Genomic DNA, 13,888 nt, shown 5'->3' with positions numbered 1-13,888 from the left:
GTATGTATGTCTGTCTGTCTGTGGGTATGTATGTCTGTCTGTCTGTGGGTATGTATGTCTGTCTGTCTGTGGGTATGTCTGTCTGTGGGTATGTCTGTACATATGTATGTCTGTCTATCTGTCTGTGGATATGTCTGTCTGTCTGTCTTTGGGTATGTCTGTCTGTCTGTGGGTATGTTTGTCTGACTGTGGGCCTGTCTGTCTGTGGGCCTGTCTGTCTGTGGGTATGTATGTATGTCTGTCTGTGGGCCTGTCTGTCTGTGGGCCTGTCTGTCTGTGGGTATGTATGTCTGTGGGTCTGTCTGTCTGTTGGTCTGTCTGTGGGTATGTATGTCTGTCTGTGGGTATGTATGTCTGTCTGTCTGTGGGTATGTATGTCTGTCTGTGGGTCTGTCTGTGGGTATGTCTGTACATATGTATGTCTGTCTGTCTGTGGGTATGTCTGTCTGTCTGTCAGTGGGTATGTCTATCTGTCTGTGGGTATGTATGGCTGTCTGTGGGTCTGTGTGTTTGTCTGTGGGTATGTATGTCTGTCTGTCTGTGGGTCTGTCTGTCTGTGGGTATGTATGTCTGTCTGTCCTGTGGGTGTGTCTGTCTGTCTTTGGGTATGTCTGTCTGTCTGTGGGTATGTTTGTCTGACTGTGGGCCTGTCTGTCTGTGGGCCTGTCTGTCTGTGGGTATGTATGTATGTCTGTATGTTGGCCTGTCAGTCTGTGGGCCTGTCTTTCTGTGGGTATGTATGTCTGTCTGTGGGTCTGTTTGAGGGTCTGTCTGTCTGTTGGTCTGTCTGTGGGTATGTATGTCTGTCTGTCTGTGGGTATGTATGTCTGTCTGTGGGTCTGCGGGTCTGTATGTGGGTCTGTCTGTGGGTATGTATGTCTGTCTGTCTGTGGGTATGTATGTCTGTCTGTCTGTGGGTCTGTCTGTCTGTCTGTGGGTATGTCTGTACATATGTATGTCTGTCTGTCTGTGGGTATGTATGTCTGTCTGTGGGTCTGTCTATCTGTCTGTGGGTATGTCTGTCTGTCTGTCAGTGGGTATGTCTATCTGTCTGTGGGTATGTATGTCTGTCTGTGGGTCTGTGTGTTTGTCTGTGGGTATGTATGTCTGTCTGTCTGTGGGTCTGTCTGTCTGTGGGTATGTATGTCTGTCTGTCCTGTGGGTGTGTCTGTCTGTCTTTGGGTATGTATGTCTGTCTGTGGGTATGTTTGTCTGACTGTGGGCCTGTCTGTCTGTGGGCCTGTCTGTCTGTGGGTATGTATGTATGTCTGTATGTTGGCCTGTCAGTCTGTGGGCCTGTCTTTCTGTGGGTATGTATGTCTGTCTGTGGGTCTGTTTGAGGGTCTGTCTGTCTGTTGGTCTGTCTGTGGGTATGTATGTCTGTCTGTCTGTGGGTATGTATGTCTGTCTGTGGGTCTGCGGGTCTGTATGTGGGTCTGTCTGTGGGTATGTATGTCTGTCTGTCTGTGGGTATGTATGTCTGTCTGTCTGTGGGTCTGTCTGTCTGTCTGTGGGTATGTCTGTACATATGTATGTCTGTCTATCTGTCTGTGGGTATGTCTGTCTGTCTTTCAGTGGGTATGTCTCTCTGTCTGTGGGTATGTATGTCTGTCTGTGGGTCTGTGTGTTTGTCTGTGGGTATGTGGATATGTATGTCTGTCTGTCTGTCTGTCCTGTGGGTGTGTCTGTCTGTCTTTGGGTATGTCTGTCTGTCTGTGGGCCTGTCTGTCTGTGGGCCTGTCTGTCTGTGGGTATGTATGTCTGTCTGTGGGCCTGTCTGTCTGTGGGCCTGTCAGTCTGTGGGTATGTATGTCTGTGGGTCTGTCTGTCTGTTGGTCTGTCTGTGGGTATGTATGTCTGTCTGTCTGTGGGTATGTATGTATGTATGTCTGTCTGTCTGTCTGTGGGTCTGTCTGTCTGTGGGTCTGCGGGTCTGTCTGTCTGTGGGTATGTATGTCTGTCTGTCTGTGGGTATGTATGTCTGTCTGTGGGTATGTCTGTCTGTCTGTGGGTATGTCTGTACATATGTATGTCTGTCTATCTGTCTGTGGGTATGTCTGTCTATCTGTCTGTGGGTATGTATGTCTGTCTGTGGGTCTGTGTGTTTGTCTGTGGGTATGTATGTCTGTCTGTCTGTGGGTATGTATGTCTGTGGGTATGTATGTCTGTGGGTATGTATGTCTGTCTGTCCTGTGGGTGTGTCTGTCTGTCTGTGGGTATGTTTGTCTGTACGTCTGTGGGAATGTATGTCTGTCTGTCTGTCTGTGGGAATGTATGTCTGTCTGTCTGTCTGTCTGTGGGTCTGTCTGTCTGTGGGTATGTATGTATGTCTGTCTGTGGGCCTGTCTGTCTGTGGGCCTGTCTGTCTGTGGGTATGTATGTCTGTCTGTGGGTCTGTCTGTCTGTTGGTCTGTCTGTGGATATGTATGTCTGTCTGTCTGTGGGTATGTATGTATGTCTGTGGGTCTGTCTGTCTGTGGGTATGTCTGTGGGTATGTCTGTACATATGTATGTCTGTCTATCTGTCTGTGGGTATGTCTGTCTGTCTGTCAGTGGGTATGTCTATCTGTCTGTGGGTATGTATGTCTGTCTGTGGGTCTGTATGTTTGTCTGTGGGTATGTGGGTATGTATGTCTGTCTGTCTGTGGGTCTGTCTGTCTGTGGGTATGTATGTCTGTCTGTCCTGTGGGTGTGTCTGTCTGTCCTGTGGGTGTGTCTGCCTGTCTGTGGGTATGTCTGTCTGTATGTCTGTCTGTGGGAATGTATGTCTGTATGTCTGTCTGTGGGAATGTATGTATGTCTGTCTGTCTGTTTGTGGGTCTGTCTGTCTGTGGGTATGTTTGTCTGTATGTCTGTGGGAATGTATGTCTGTCTGTCTGTGGGAATGTATGTCTGTCTGTCTGTGGGTCTGTCTGTCTGTGGGTATGTTTGTCTGTGGGTCTGTCTGTGGGTATGTATGTCTGTCTGTCTGTGGGTATGTATGTATGTATGTATGTCTGTCTGTCTGTGGGTCTGTCTGTCTGTCTGTCTGTCTGTGGGTCTGTCTGTCTGTCTGTCTGTCTGTCTGTCTGTCTGTAGGTATGTTTGTCTGTCTGTCTGTGGGAATGTATGTCTGTCTGTCTGTGGGTCTCTCTGTCTGTCTGTTTCTCTGTCTGTGGGTATGTCCTTTTTATATCTCAATCATTAAAGTTCATCAGATTGGCTGTTGGTGTATTATTATTATTATTATTATTATTATTATTATTATATTATCTATTGCTGTGGACTCGAGGTGTCGAATGTGATGCAGTTTGGCCAGATGGTGTCGCTATAACAACAAATGTTAGCTTTTGTCCTGAAACCTTTGTCCCATAAGTCTCTGAAACAAAATTCAGACAGAAACATCTCAACAATTATCAAAGGTATTGCCATGTCATTTTAAACTAAAATTCTAAGCTTTCACTTATCCTGTAATATATGTCACAGATGGGATTGGTGCTAAATCTGGTAGAGATATCTGGTGCGCAGACGATGTATGCTGCTGACTGATTATATTTCGACTTTTCCTCTGGCGCTGCTTTTAGTCTTGTGTCAAAAGAAGAAGAAGTTGTTGTCAGTGGATTGACATTTTACTGTATTGGTCTGACTGCTCCCTTATTGGGTGATCTTTTCCTTTTTTCAAAAAATGCAATATGGTGAACCACAAGGTCAAAATCTGCAATTGCTCTAAAGCAATCTAGAGCAGAGTCTAATTGGATACCTCCAAGGTCTCACAAACATTACCAAATGCCCAGTTAAAGCCAAGGCTGGCAGGGAGAAGATTTTAAGGCAGTGTACTTTCCCCAGTGAAAGCCCCTTGCTGCCCACTGTGAGAAGCCGGAGCCTTTGTGGTGAGACTGAAGGAAACATGAGCTACAGTACGCACTGCATGCCAACTCATCAGGAGACGTGCTGGGTCTTCACAGACGCCCAGTGCCTCTTCAAATCCCCCATGATCACCTGGCAGTCGTATACTATGCTAGCTTAAGCATGAGCTGGCTGCAGAATGACAAACATGTTTGTATGTGTATGCGTCTGTGAGCGCAAGAGAGAAGGGGGGGGGGACAGAAGAGAGGGACGCAAAAAAGTGTGCATATGACATCACCTTCTGTACTTCCCTACTCCAAGCTACTTCTTTTCATTCAGTCATCATTTACTTTTAAATACACAATAAATCTAAAGCTACTTTTTACATTGGTAATGGAAAAAATCTGATCCAATAATCTGCACAACAAAACTACTGAAGACTGACAAAGAAACTGGAGACAGCTTTTTCTCAGACCACTCTCTACGCCGTTCTTTTTTCCGTCACCTTCACTAAGGTCTCTTGCTCCCCACTTTCTTTCATATTTCCTTAAAACTTCAGAAGTGAGTACAACTCTGCTCAGCGTCTGCTCAGACAACAGAACATCTTGAAAAGGGGTGTTGTTGGAGTTACATCAGCGCCGAGGAGCAGTCCCAAAACAAACATCAATACAGTCAGATTAAATGCTACCACCTGGTGGAGTGCATCTTTTGGATTCCCCATTGACCCAATGTGTCATTCTTGGCCTCTGCTTCACCTTCAGGAGAGGAATCGTCTGTCTGTGACTGTACTGTACTGCTGTCACTCACATACTGTGATCCCATTATCAAACACACTGAGAATACAGTAAACTGAAATGAAATAAGCCTTTCAATTTACTGTTCAACTTGAGCCACTTCTATTTGTTCAACCACGTCCACAAACAAAGACAACTAAGCAAAACGTTGTCAGATAATCTCGGCAGAGACGGCGCAACAGGAAACAAATCAACTTGTTACGATTGCTGGTTGTCACTCAGCAACCTTTATTTCTCGCTTCTATTTCTTCTAACCACTGTCTCTACTTCTCTGTCAAACCTGGTCATCATCATTTTCCCAAGAGCAAACTGTCAGGTTGTGTTGATTGGATTTTGACTGTAGCGACACACAGGTCAGGACACAAGACAGCCATACCTCCCACTTAGACAGAAAGGATCAACTATGAGTCACTTCAAGCTTTAAGCATAACCTTGCACAATACACACTGTCCAATTATCACCTAAAGGAAAGAGACTGACTGAGTGAAAAAAACTGTGAAAATGTAAGAAGTGCTTCAAACCTGTCCAAGTGTCGGAAACATTTAAGCTAAATGAGAAAAATTAGATGAAGTGGAAATAATCCTGTTAAGAGCAGTGTAATTACCTTGGGTGTTATGTGTTCACCTATTTTGAGGTATGATCGCAATGCCGTCACGTAGTCTAGATAGACTAATATATGTTCTTTTCAAATCATATGAAAATAAGGACTCCTGGTGCCTACTGTTACTGGACATGAACATACTGTATTCATCAAATGCTTTCTTACAATGAAGAATAACAGAGCATTTTCTTAACGTGTCAAGGCGACTCAGTGAGAGGTTGTCAGTGTTATTTCTAGGGGCTGGTCCAGGCTGAAAGAAAAGCAACGGGAGGGCATTGATCTAGAAGGCTCTCTGGAGATGAGAAACATCTAGTGATTGTCAGAAAGAAAAATAACATCCGTTTGACATCTGAATCCACTATTTGAGGCAGGCAGGGCAGAAACAGGGGGGGGCTGGAGATCAAACAAGCAGCTAGCAGCCTCTTATTGGGAGCAGAGAGCACAGGGAATCAGGTTCTGTCTACAGACACACTCACACACCACTGAATAAGGGCCTTGTGGTTTCCTATGTAGCCAGCTAACCACTGTACAGAAGATACAATGTTTGCCTGGAGAAGAAGTCAGGAAAAGTCAAAACCATCTGCAGGTCTTTGACATGTTTAAATCTAAACTAATGGGAGGAAATCGATTCCCAAGCTAGTGCTCTCGCACAGGTTTCCTGCTTTAACAGGCACTTTGACTGCAAGGTGTGAGAGAGAGGGCACAGGGTGTGTGTGTGCGCGTGTGTGTGTGTGTGTGTGTGTGTGTGTGTGTGTGTGTGTGCGCGCTAGGGTTTTCCAGATGATGATTACTGAACACACAAATGATGGAGAAAACTGTTTTTCAACACATCTCTCTATTTCAAAGAGTGAAATATTAATTCATTTGTTGCTCCATAGTGGTAGAAGGTTGTTCCAGTCTGCTGAGGGCAGATGGAAGACAGTACACAAGTTACACAATCATTCTTTACAGGGCCCTACTTAACAAATGACCCAACAGGGCCGTTTAATACATACAAGCAAAATTGCACTTAGACAGGTTTGAATTTAAAAACAAAGTTCATTACAACATATCCAATGATAAAGTCAGTAAACCTACAGTGAGACAATTCATCCTCTAAAAGTTTTTTCTTATTCTATCCCCCATCCATCCTCCCCTTTATTTATAAGCTTGTCTCATCACTTTTCCCTAAAGTCCAACAAAACTGCCCATTTACACTTTTCCCATCATTCTCTCTTACTGTCTGTTCATCTGTTGTCTTTCTCTTCTCTCCATTTAGTCTTCATTTGTCTACAATCTCCACACTGGGGTGTTTTTTTGTGCAGTTCCTCTCTTTTTCCATTTCTTCTTGTTCTCTTCCATTCTTGTTGTATTTTGATAGCTTCAACATTTAAATACAATATATTCCCTCCTTGTCCATCTCTTTCAAATCTCTTATTTGTCCAACTGTTGTCCAAATTTGTCCAAACTCTGAGCTTTATTCCTCTTATTTCCCTTTTTGTCCTCTCTTCAACTCCTACCCTCTCTGGGAGACATCCCCAATGAGTCATCCTCTGTCTGGTACAAGGTCAGGGATATAGCAATATGTTTTTTCATCTCCTTAGACAGCGTTGTCTTATTTTCCTCTCCTTGTGTTTCAAACCATCTGAGAAATTGTTGCAGTTGTTACCCGATGACTCCGTTTTTCTGTTTTCCCCACCGACCGCTGAAGAAGTGGCTCATCCATCACTTTAAATACCCTATGATACACTGCCCGCAAAAGACTGCAATCCTCTCTATAGAGTACAATACATGGGCCTAACTCCACACATACACATACACACACTCACATACACACTGTATACAGACAAGCCAAGCATGCATATAAACATAGAAGGTTCACACCCAAACCTTTGGTGGGTGAGTGTTTCCTATAATGCCCTTCACAGGTGCTCGTAGAACATAAAACACCCTTCGATTCTAAGTCCCTTTGGCCCTCACACAATGACCAACAATGACCAGGTTGACCATAATCACCTTGTTCTGCCAATAATGAACTCAATTAATATAGTCAATTGTAAAACCACTAATGGATCTAACACAAATAGGTACAGCACTCCAGTATTCAGCCAATAGTGATGTCCTGCATACCAGACTTGTAAACTCCTCAGGATTTATACTGTGCAGTGAAGTCCTTTTGGAGGCCTTCTCAGGAGGTGTTCCGAGCTCAAACAAGTTGTGAGGTTTTTAACTTTGGAAGATTAAAATATTGCTTTCTGTTGTCTCAGCATCCTTATTGAACTTTGCTGCATATATGAAATTCATAAAAAGCACCACTTGGGGCGTCCCGGTAGCTCAACCAGTAGCACAGGTGTCCCATATACAAAGGCCACAGTGGCCACTGGTTCAAGTCCGACCTGTGGCCATTTGCTGTATGTCGTTCTCCTTCTCTCTCTCCCCCTCTCGCAATCTGCACTTCACTATCACAAAAGGCATGAAAAGCCCGAAAATATAACTTAAAAAAAAAAAGCACCACTTGAGTCATCAGCAAAAAGAACATGCAGAGTGGACTTGGACGTGCCAAGGTCAGCACTAAATGTTGGTTAAAACAAACAGACACAATCATTTGTGTTGGGATTAAAACAATGCTTCAAGAGCAAAGCATGTGACAGATTAAGCATTGAATTAATATGAGGCAGTATAGGGCGGCACTTCAATCCCAATAATTTCAAACTGCCAAATACTAAATGTTAAAGCCTATAAACAACTTGAGGTAGCCCTGTTAGTGTTAGGTACTTAAATGTCCATCCACATTACAAGTGCTCACCAGTATGCAGGCATCTGGATCAGCTTCCCATAGAGTGCAGTGCTGAAGGAAGGGATGATGGGGATGAGAGGCAGGAAACCCCCTGTACTGTCCTGGCATGTCAAGCCTGCCTGGAACCCAAACACCTGGAACGAGAGATAGAAAGAAAGGGAGAGAGTTTGTTCAGTTCACTAGCACAGATTCTTACCAACAAACATGCACAGACTAAACTAAAGTTTTCAGAATAACTTTGAATTTTTCTATAAACAAGTGTACATACATACAGTGACAGAGTTAGAACAGCAAGCCAAAAAAAAGTAACAGTCTTGTTTACACTTAATTAACAGTACAGTCACAACCCCTTTATCCAACATCACTGTCAAGTAACATTTGTGTATTTTCCAGATTTTTAGACTCACTCATCTCAATGTGGAGTTTTTTTAGTGGCAATGTGGCTCATAAACATTATTATCTAAGCTCCTGGTAGCCACATTGCTGGACACATAATGTACTGCAACCTCAATGTTTACATACTTATAATAGTGAACATGGTGGATGAAGTCCAGTTTAATATTTGAGGCAGTGAATGATGGGCCCAGCTGTCCCATATGCAGCTGCTGTATATACGCAGGGCAGGGTTTATTCAAGTCTTATGCATCTATGCAAGTGAAGGTCTACCAAACCACTTGTGTAGATGGCCCAGAGCAGACAGACAAAACTTTGGACGGAACTTAATTGATAATTAATTTCTAATAGGATAACTGGCATATCGATGGAATTTTACACACCAGCGTAGTATATCAAGTTGAATTGCATGATTGCCAGATAAAGATGTAGACATAATAAAAATCCCACTTTGAAATGCAAGCTCAGGGCCATATAGACACGGACTGATTCACTACAACGTCCTCTGGGAGACCAGATTTCAAATTCTGTTCTCCTTTCAGCTGCCCGAAGCAACTAGTTATTCAAATAACCCAAGCTTTCAATTATCATCGGCCTATTTACTTCTGTGGCCTCCTTGTTGAGCAAGGCTGACTTTGAGTTCTTGTCTATAACCATAGAAAAGTGTGACAATGGCTAACCGCTACCCTCAAGACAGACACCTTAGCTTTGTCAGCCAGTGTCAATAAAACACAGATTAAGATAAGCCTTAGTTTATACCCGTTTCAAATCACTTCCTGAAGAGGGTGAATTGTGGCCAAAATGACCTCCACCCTGTCATGATCCCACTGCCAAAATCCAGAGGCGGAATTAGTACCTTGGCAGATACAGATGCTGATAGGCTGATTGGTCAGAAGGCTACTTGGCCACTAACCAGTTGACTGTTAACCCTGCAGTGACCCTGTGATAAGGACTACCAGCATGATGTCCGGCAAACATCCTGCCTTAAATAAAACACACCCAGGCCATACCAGGCCAGACTGGGCCACCCCAGATTACTCAGATCTGTTATCCAGGCTTCCTAAAAGGTGGATAAGATGAATTTACTTAAGCCTCAATAGTTCTATATGTACTCCATAAAACATCTGGGCCTTCAAGTAAACTATAAATACAGAGGTCAAAACCCCTTTATATCTAGTTTAATTATAGGTCAATTTTAAAAGTGACACACAAAAACGTATTTTACTTTAGATACTATAGCCATCATATATGACTTTACCTTCACGTGTTTCAATTACTAACTAATCAAATAGTATTTATGTCAATGATTCATGTGACAGATGCGTATACAACATGCTAAGACACATTTTGATGAAAATCAATGATCATTTGTAAACACTTTGCTATGAACACATACACTATTTGTTGAGCGGTATTACACATGATACATACATAATAGTAGAGCATTTCAAACTTTAGATGTTAAGTAAATGGTCTAACAACAAATGGTATGAGTAGTAAATAAATAGCTCTTCTAATCACAGCTGGTTGTTCTGATTTTTCTGAGCTGTCGCTTGATTGTCCTGTAGGAACTGCCAGGATCCTTTTATAGAACACATTTTACATACTAAATAACTGCCTATAAAAGCATGGGTGACAAATAATCTTGACAACTGCACAATACAAGCCTGTACCGTCCCATCAGTTTAGTAGGTGAAAACCATGAAGAAGACCAGGGTTGGACTGGTGCTCATCAGAAAGCTTAGTGCTGAGATTTTTATGACCAAGTGAAAAGGGGTCATCAAGGTCATCGGGGTTATTTCAGAGTGTCAGTTAAGACTGTGGCCATGTTGACCTGCTGACTTTGGGATAAAGTATATGGAAACCAAACTTTTAACATTTGAATGTGTATTTTGTGTCAAGTGGAAAGATGTTAGATAAAGACACAAATGTAAAATAAAATCAATTAAATAAAATAGAAACAGATACAAATCTGTGCTGAGTCAAATTAGTTTTCCATTCGAGGATAGGTTTATGGTTTAGCATCCACTACCATAACCTTTACACTCTACATTATCAAATAAATAATATGAGATAATAGAAGAAGGAATACTTTATTAATCCATGTGGGGAAATACATTGTTTTTAACAGTATAGTTTCTTAATGGCCTTATACAGTACATAACTTTAATAAGAGAACCAAATCAGCAAATGCAAACTAACCCAACATGTGTAAGGTTAAACTAAAGTCTAGATTGCCTAACTAGAAGTAGATCTGACGGTCAGGTGTAGATGTAGAATACAGCTCTAACCTAGAAGATAACAACTATTTCAACAATGACAAAGTGCTTTCAAATTATTATTATTAAATGCACTTCAATTGTGGTGTTTGCCATATGTCCCATTTTTGTTTTATATCTACAGAAAGGATTTAATCCTGCTGTGCTCACCTTGAGGTAGAGGTGAGCATTGCAGTGATGTAGCAGGTTGTCAGACGGCTGGCTGAGACTGCTGACAGTGCTGACCAGCTCTGGAGCATACATGGGCACCGTGTGTTCAACATTCACCCTTTCCACCTGGAACTGCACAGAAGGTAGAGGGCGCACCGGCTGAAACACTGGCATGTTGCCTGGCCCCGGTGCAGTCTGGGAGATTGAAAATATAAAAGGTGGGAAAGGGATTAAAGGGAGAATACATATTGCACATATTGCTCTAGTTGCAGTCTAAAGCCTACATTTCCACATCAGTCTCCCTCTTATATCTCTAGGCCAGGGGTCTTTAACGGGTTCTTAAAATGTAATTAATTTGATTTTGAATTGTATCTTTTTACCATGGACCTATTGTACTGTATAATCAATAAATAGTCAGGATTAACACAATACAATACCACATGTTTACCCCTCAGCACAAGACTGCAGAATGATGTTATCCTTTTTGAGCACCTAATATCATTTGTTCTCTATAAGTATCTTGGCTTATATAAGTGTCATTCTTTCTTCATTTTGGTTTGTATACTAGATTTTTACACCTTCATTTTATATAATGCAATTCCCCATGACATATTGATGACCCTTCAAAGAAGTTAAGGACAAGAATATAAGATTGTTATTTAGAGGAATGTAGGTCTGTGTGCACTACCTTGCATCCCATGATGACAGGCATAAGTGTGTGAAGGAGGTTGAACTCTGCCATGGAGACCGTCACTGAGACCGAGAGAAGAGTGAGACACGTGAGCCTGGTTGGGATAAATTCCTCTAAGCTTGATATCTCCTCTGGGGTAGCTGCACCATGGCTCTCTTCAACCATTTCTACAGAAACAATGACACAATAGAAAAACATGTTAGGTTGGGAACAAATACTGAAACAAATGGCAGAGGTGCAGGAAGAGGGTGCAGTGTAAGATTAACAATATTATTACAAAAACAAGTATGTGACCTGTGGTGCATTATTTGAAATAAAGTGAAGGAGTGGGAAAGGCCAAAGACTTTTGGATTTGAAGACTAAAGATTGTTTTACAGAGAAAGAGGTTAGCTGTAAAGCACACCGATTTCTGTGAGTGGGCGCCTCTCCTCTACGCCTGCAGCATTAAAACAATAAAAAAGTATTTTCCAACAAAAGCACCACCTTATACACTAAATAAAATAAACATGCACTACAAAAGTACTTCTAAGCATCTCCAAGTGATATTCATTACAGTGGCCTGTTTCCCAGTAGCTTTGTTTTTGAACTATCTCATAAAACCACTCATTCAATCAATAACCAGAAACATCCGGAAAGGCAGAAAATGAAGTGAAGCAAGTCAACATGGAACAGAGGCGTGCAAGGTCAGTGCTCACCAAAGTAAGGAGTGACCAGAGCACTGAACTGCTAAACTGTGTCCAGGGCCTGACGTGGACCAAAACCTGAGCACTTAGTTACTGAACGGCCTTGGCTCTGGTCCCAGGACATGGGCTTGTTTCAGTTCAGTAAAGGTTCTGTTGGGCTACATTCCCAGCTCCAAGGTGGGCTCAGAACTTGATCCCAAAGCTGTTTTGCTCTTTGGCCTACCGCCACAGACCGCATCAGGTTCATCTGGCAGTGCCATGTCCAATCTAATCATATGCCAGGGCAAGTCAATATCCACAGTCAACATTCAAATTTTAAAAGACATGCAGCTGACATGGTAAACAGAGGCATGATTACACTCAATCACTTTCTATTTAAAGCACGCAGAAAAGGCAGAAATATAAAAGTGTGCAGCCCAACATACACACAATGGCACACAGACTATTACTGTCATGCCCTGTATTTTCCTGTCCCACTCAACACATCCAGCTTTAAAAATGTTTTACTTTGTTCTTTCTATTGTTCTTCGGTACTATATAATAAAAAAACATTCACACAACTAAACACACTGTTAGTAAGTTACAAGTAATAAAATACACAGACATCAGCCAATTTGGCCTCCATTTACAGCTAGTTTTTGGGAGCAAAGTGATTCTCCCTGAGTTCTTGGCAAGGATTGTATGATGAGGAGCAGAGAAGATAGAATGAGTAGAAAAATAGCCATGTCTTTGACCTCCAGACCTCTAATTCTGTCCTGGCAAGCACACAAACACTACCCTCATGAAGCTGAGAGGAGAGAAGAGGAGAGGAGAGGAGAAAAGAGGGGAGAGGAGAGGAGAGGAGAGGAGAGGAGAGGAGAGAGAGGACTGGAGAGGAGAGGAGAGGAGAAAAGAGGGGAGAGGACAGGAGAGGAGAGGAGAGGAGAGAAGAGGAGGAGAAGAGGAGAGGAGAAAAGAGGAGAAGAGGAGAGGAGAAGAGGAGAGGAGAGGAGGAGAGGAGAGGAAAGGAGAGGAGGAGAAGAGGAGAGGAGAAAGAGGAGAAGAGGAGAGGAGAAAGAGGAGAAGAGGAGAGGAGAGGAGAGGAGAAGAGGAGAGGAGAGGAGAGGAGAGGAGAGGAGAGGAGAGGAGAGGAGAGAATAGAGGAGAGGAGAGGAGAGCTTGATTTAGCTAAATATATAAAAGGCATGAGTTATTTTTTCACTTCATCTGTAATAGCTACCTTGGTGAAAAATGCTTTTTTTTTCTACTCTCAATTTCTCAATCCCCCCGGGGGGTCTAACTATATTGACCCTTCTCCAGAAAATGCCAGAGAGAGTACAGACACAGATAGAAACAGGAAGGAACACTCTGACCTACCCAGCTTTAGTCAAAAGCTCTGTAGTAATTACCCCATCATCTATTATCTATCACAGATGCTGAAACAGCCGAAACCTACGGATGTTATCATTTCGCAAAAATGAGAGTTATTGCTACAGATATTACACACAGACACACATTCCATGTTCTTTCACAACATCCCAAGGATGAGCTCATCAATAGCTGTGCAGGGACGATCACTAACAAAGGTGTTTGGCTTATCCTCCCTCATGTGGTCCAAAAGGTCACTACTTTCATGTACAGCTGTGTGTTGAAAGATGGGTTGTGCAAGGAAATAACAATGTGATGAGGATACTGTAAAGTGCAAACTGTTGTGGTT

The 13,888-nt window shown here is 42.6% G+C and overlaps 1 protein-coding gene across 13 annotated transcripts in view; it reads right to left on the bottom strand.

Annotated features, from left to right (window-relative positions):
- vps13b (vacuolar protein sorting 13 homolog B) overlaps positions 1 to 13,888 on the bottom strand; it is a 315,620-nt gene that overhangs the window by 256,424 nt on the left and 45,308 nt on the right. For all 13 annotated transcript variants that reach the window (XR_003833763.1, XR_003833764.1, XM_029452593.1 and 10 more), the window contains exons 14-16: positions 11,507 to 11,676; positions 10,819 to 11,013; positions 8,006 to 8,130 (exon numbers count right to left, since the gene is read on the bottom strand). Coding sequence is in view for 11 of the 13 variants with exons in the window: in XM_029452593.1 (XP_029308453.1) it covers positions 8,006 to 8,130; positions 10,819 to 11,013; positions 11,507 to 11,676 (490 nt within the window). In the remaining 2 variants the exon portion in view is untranslated. The remainder of the gene's footprint in view (positions 1 to 8,005; positions 8,131 to 10,818; positions 11,014 to 11,506; positions 11,677 to 13,888) is intronic.

This window comes from Cottoperca gobio, chromosome 16 (genome assembly GCF_900634415.1).
Source record: "Cottoperca gobio chromosome 16, fCotGob3.1, whole genome shotgun sequence".
In the NCBI taxonomy this organism is placed as follows: Eukaryota; Metazoa; Chordata; class Actinopteri; order Perciformes; family Bovichtidae; genus Cottoperca; species Cottoperca gobio.
Note: the sequence above shows the minus strand (reverse complement) of the source record. Positions and strands in the feature narration are given on the sequence as shown.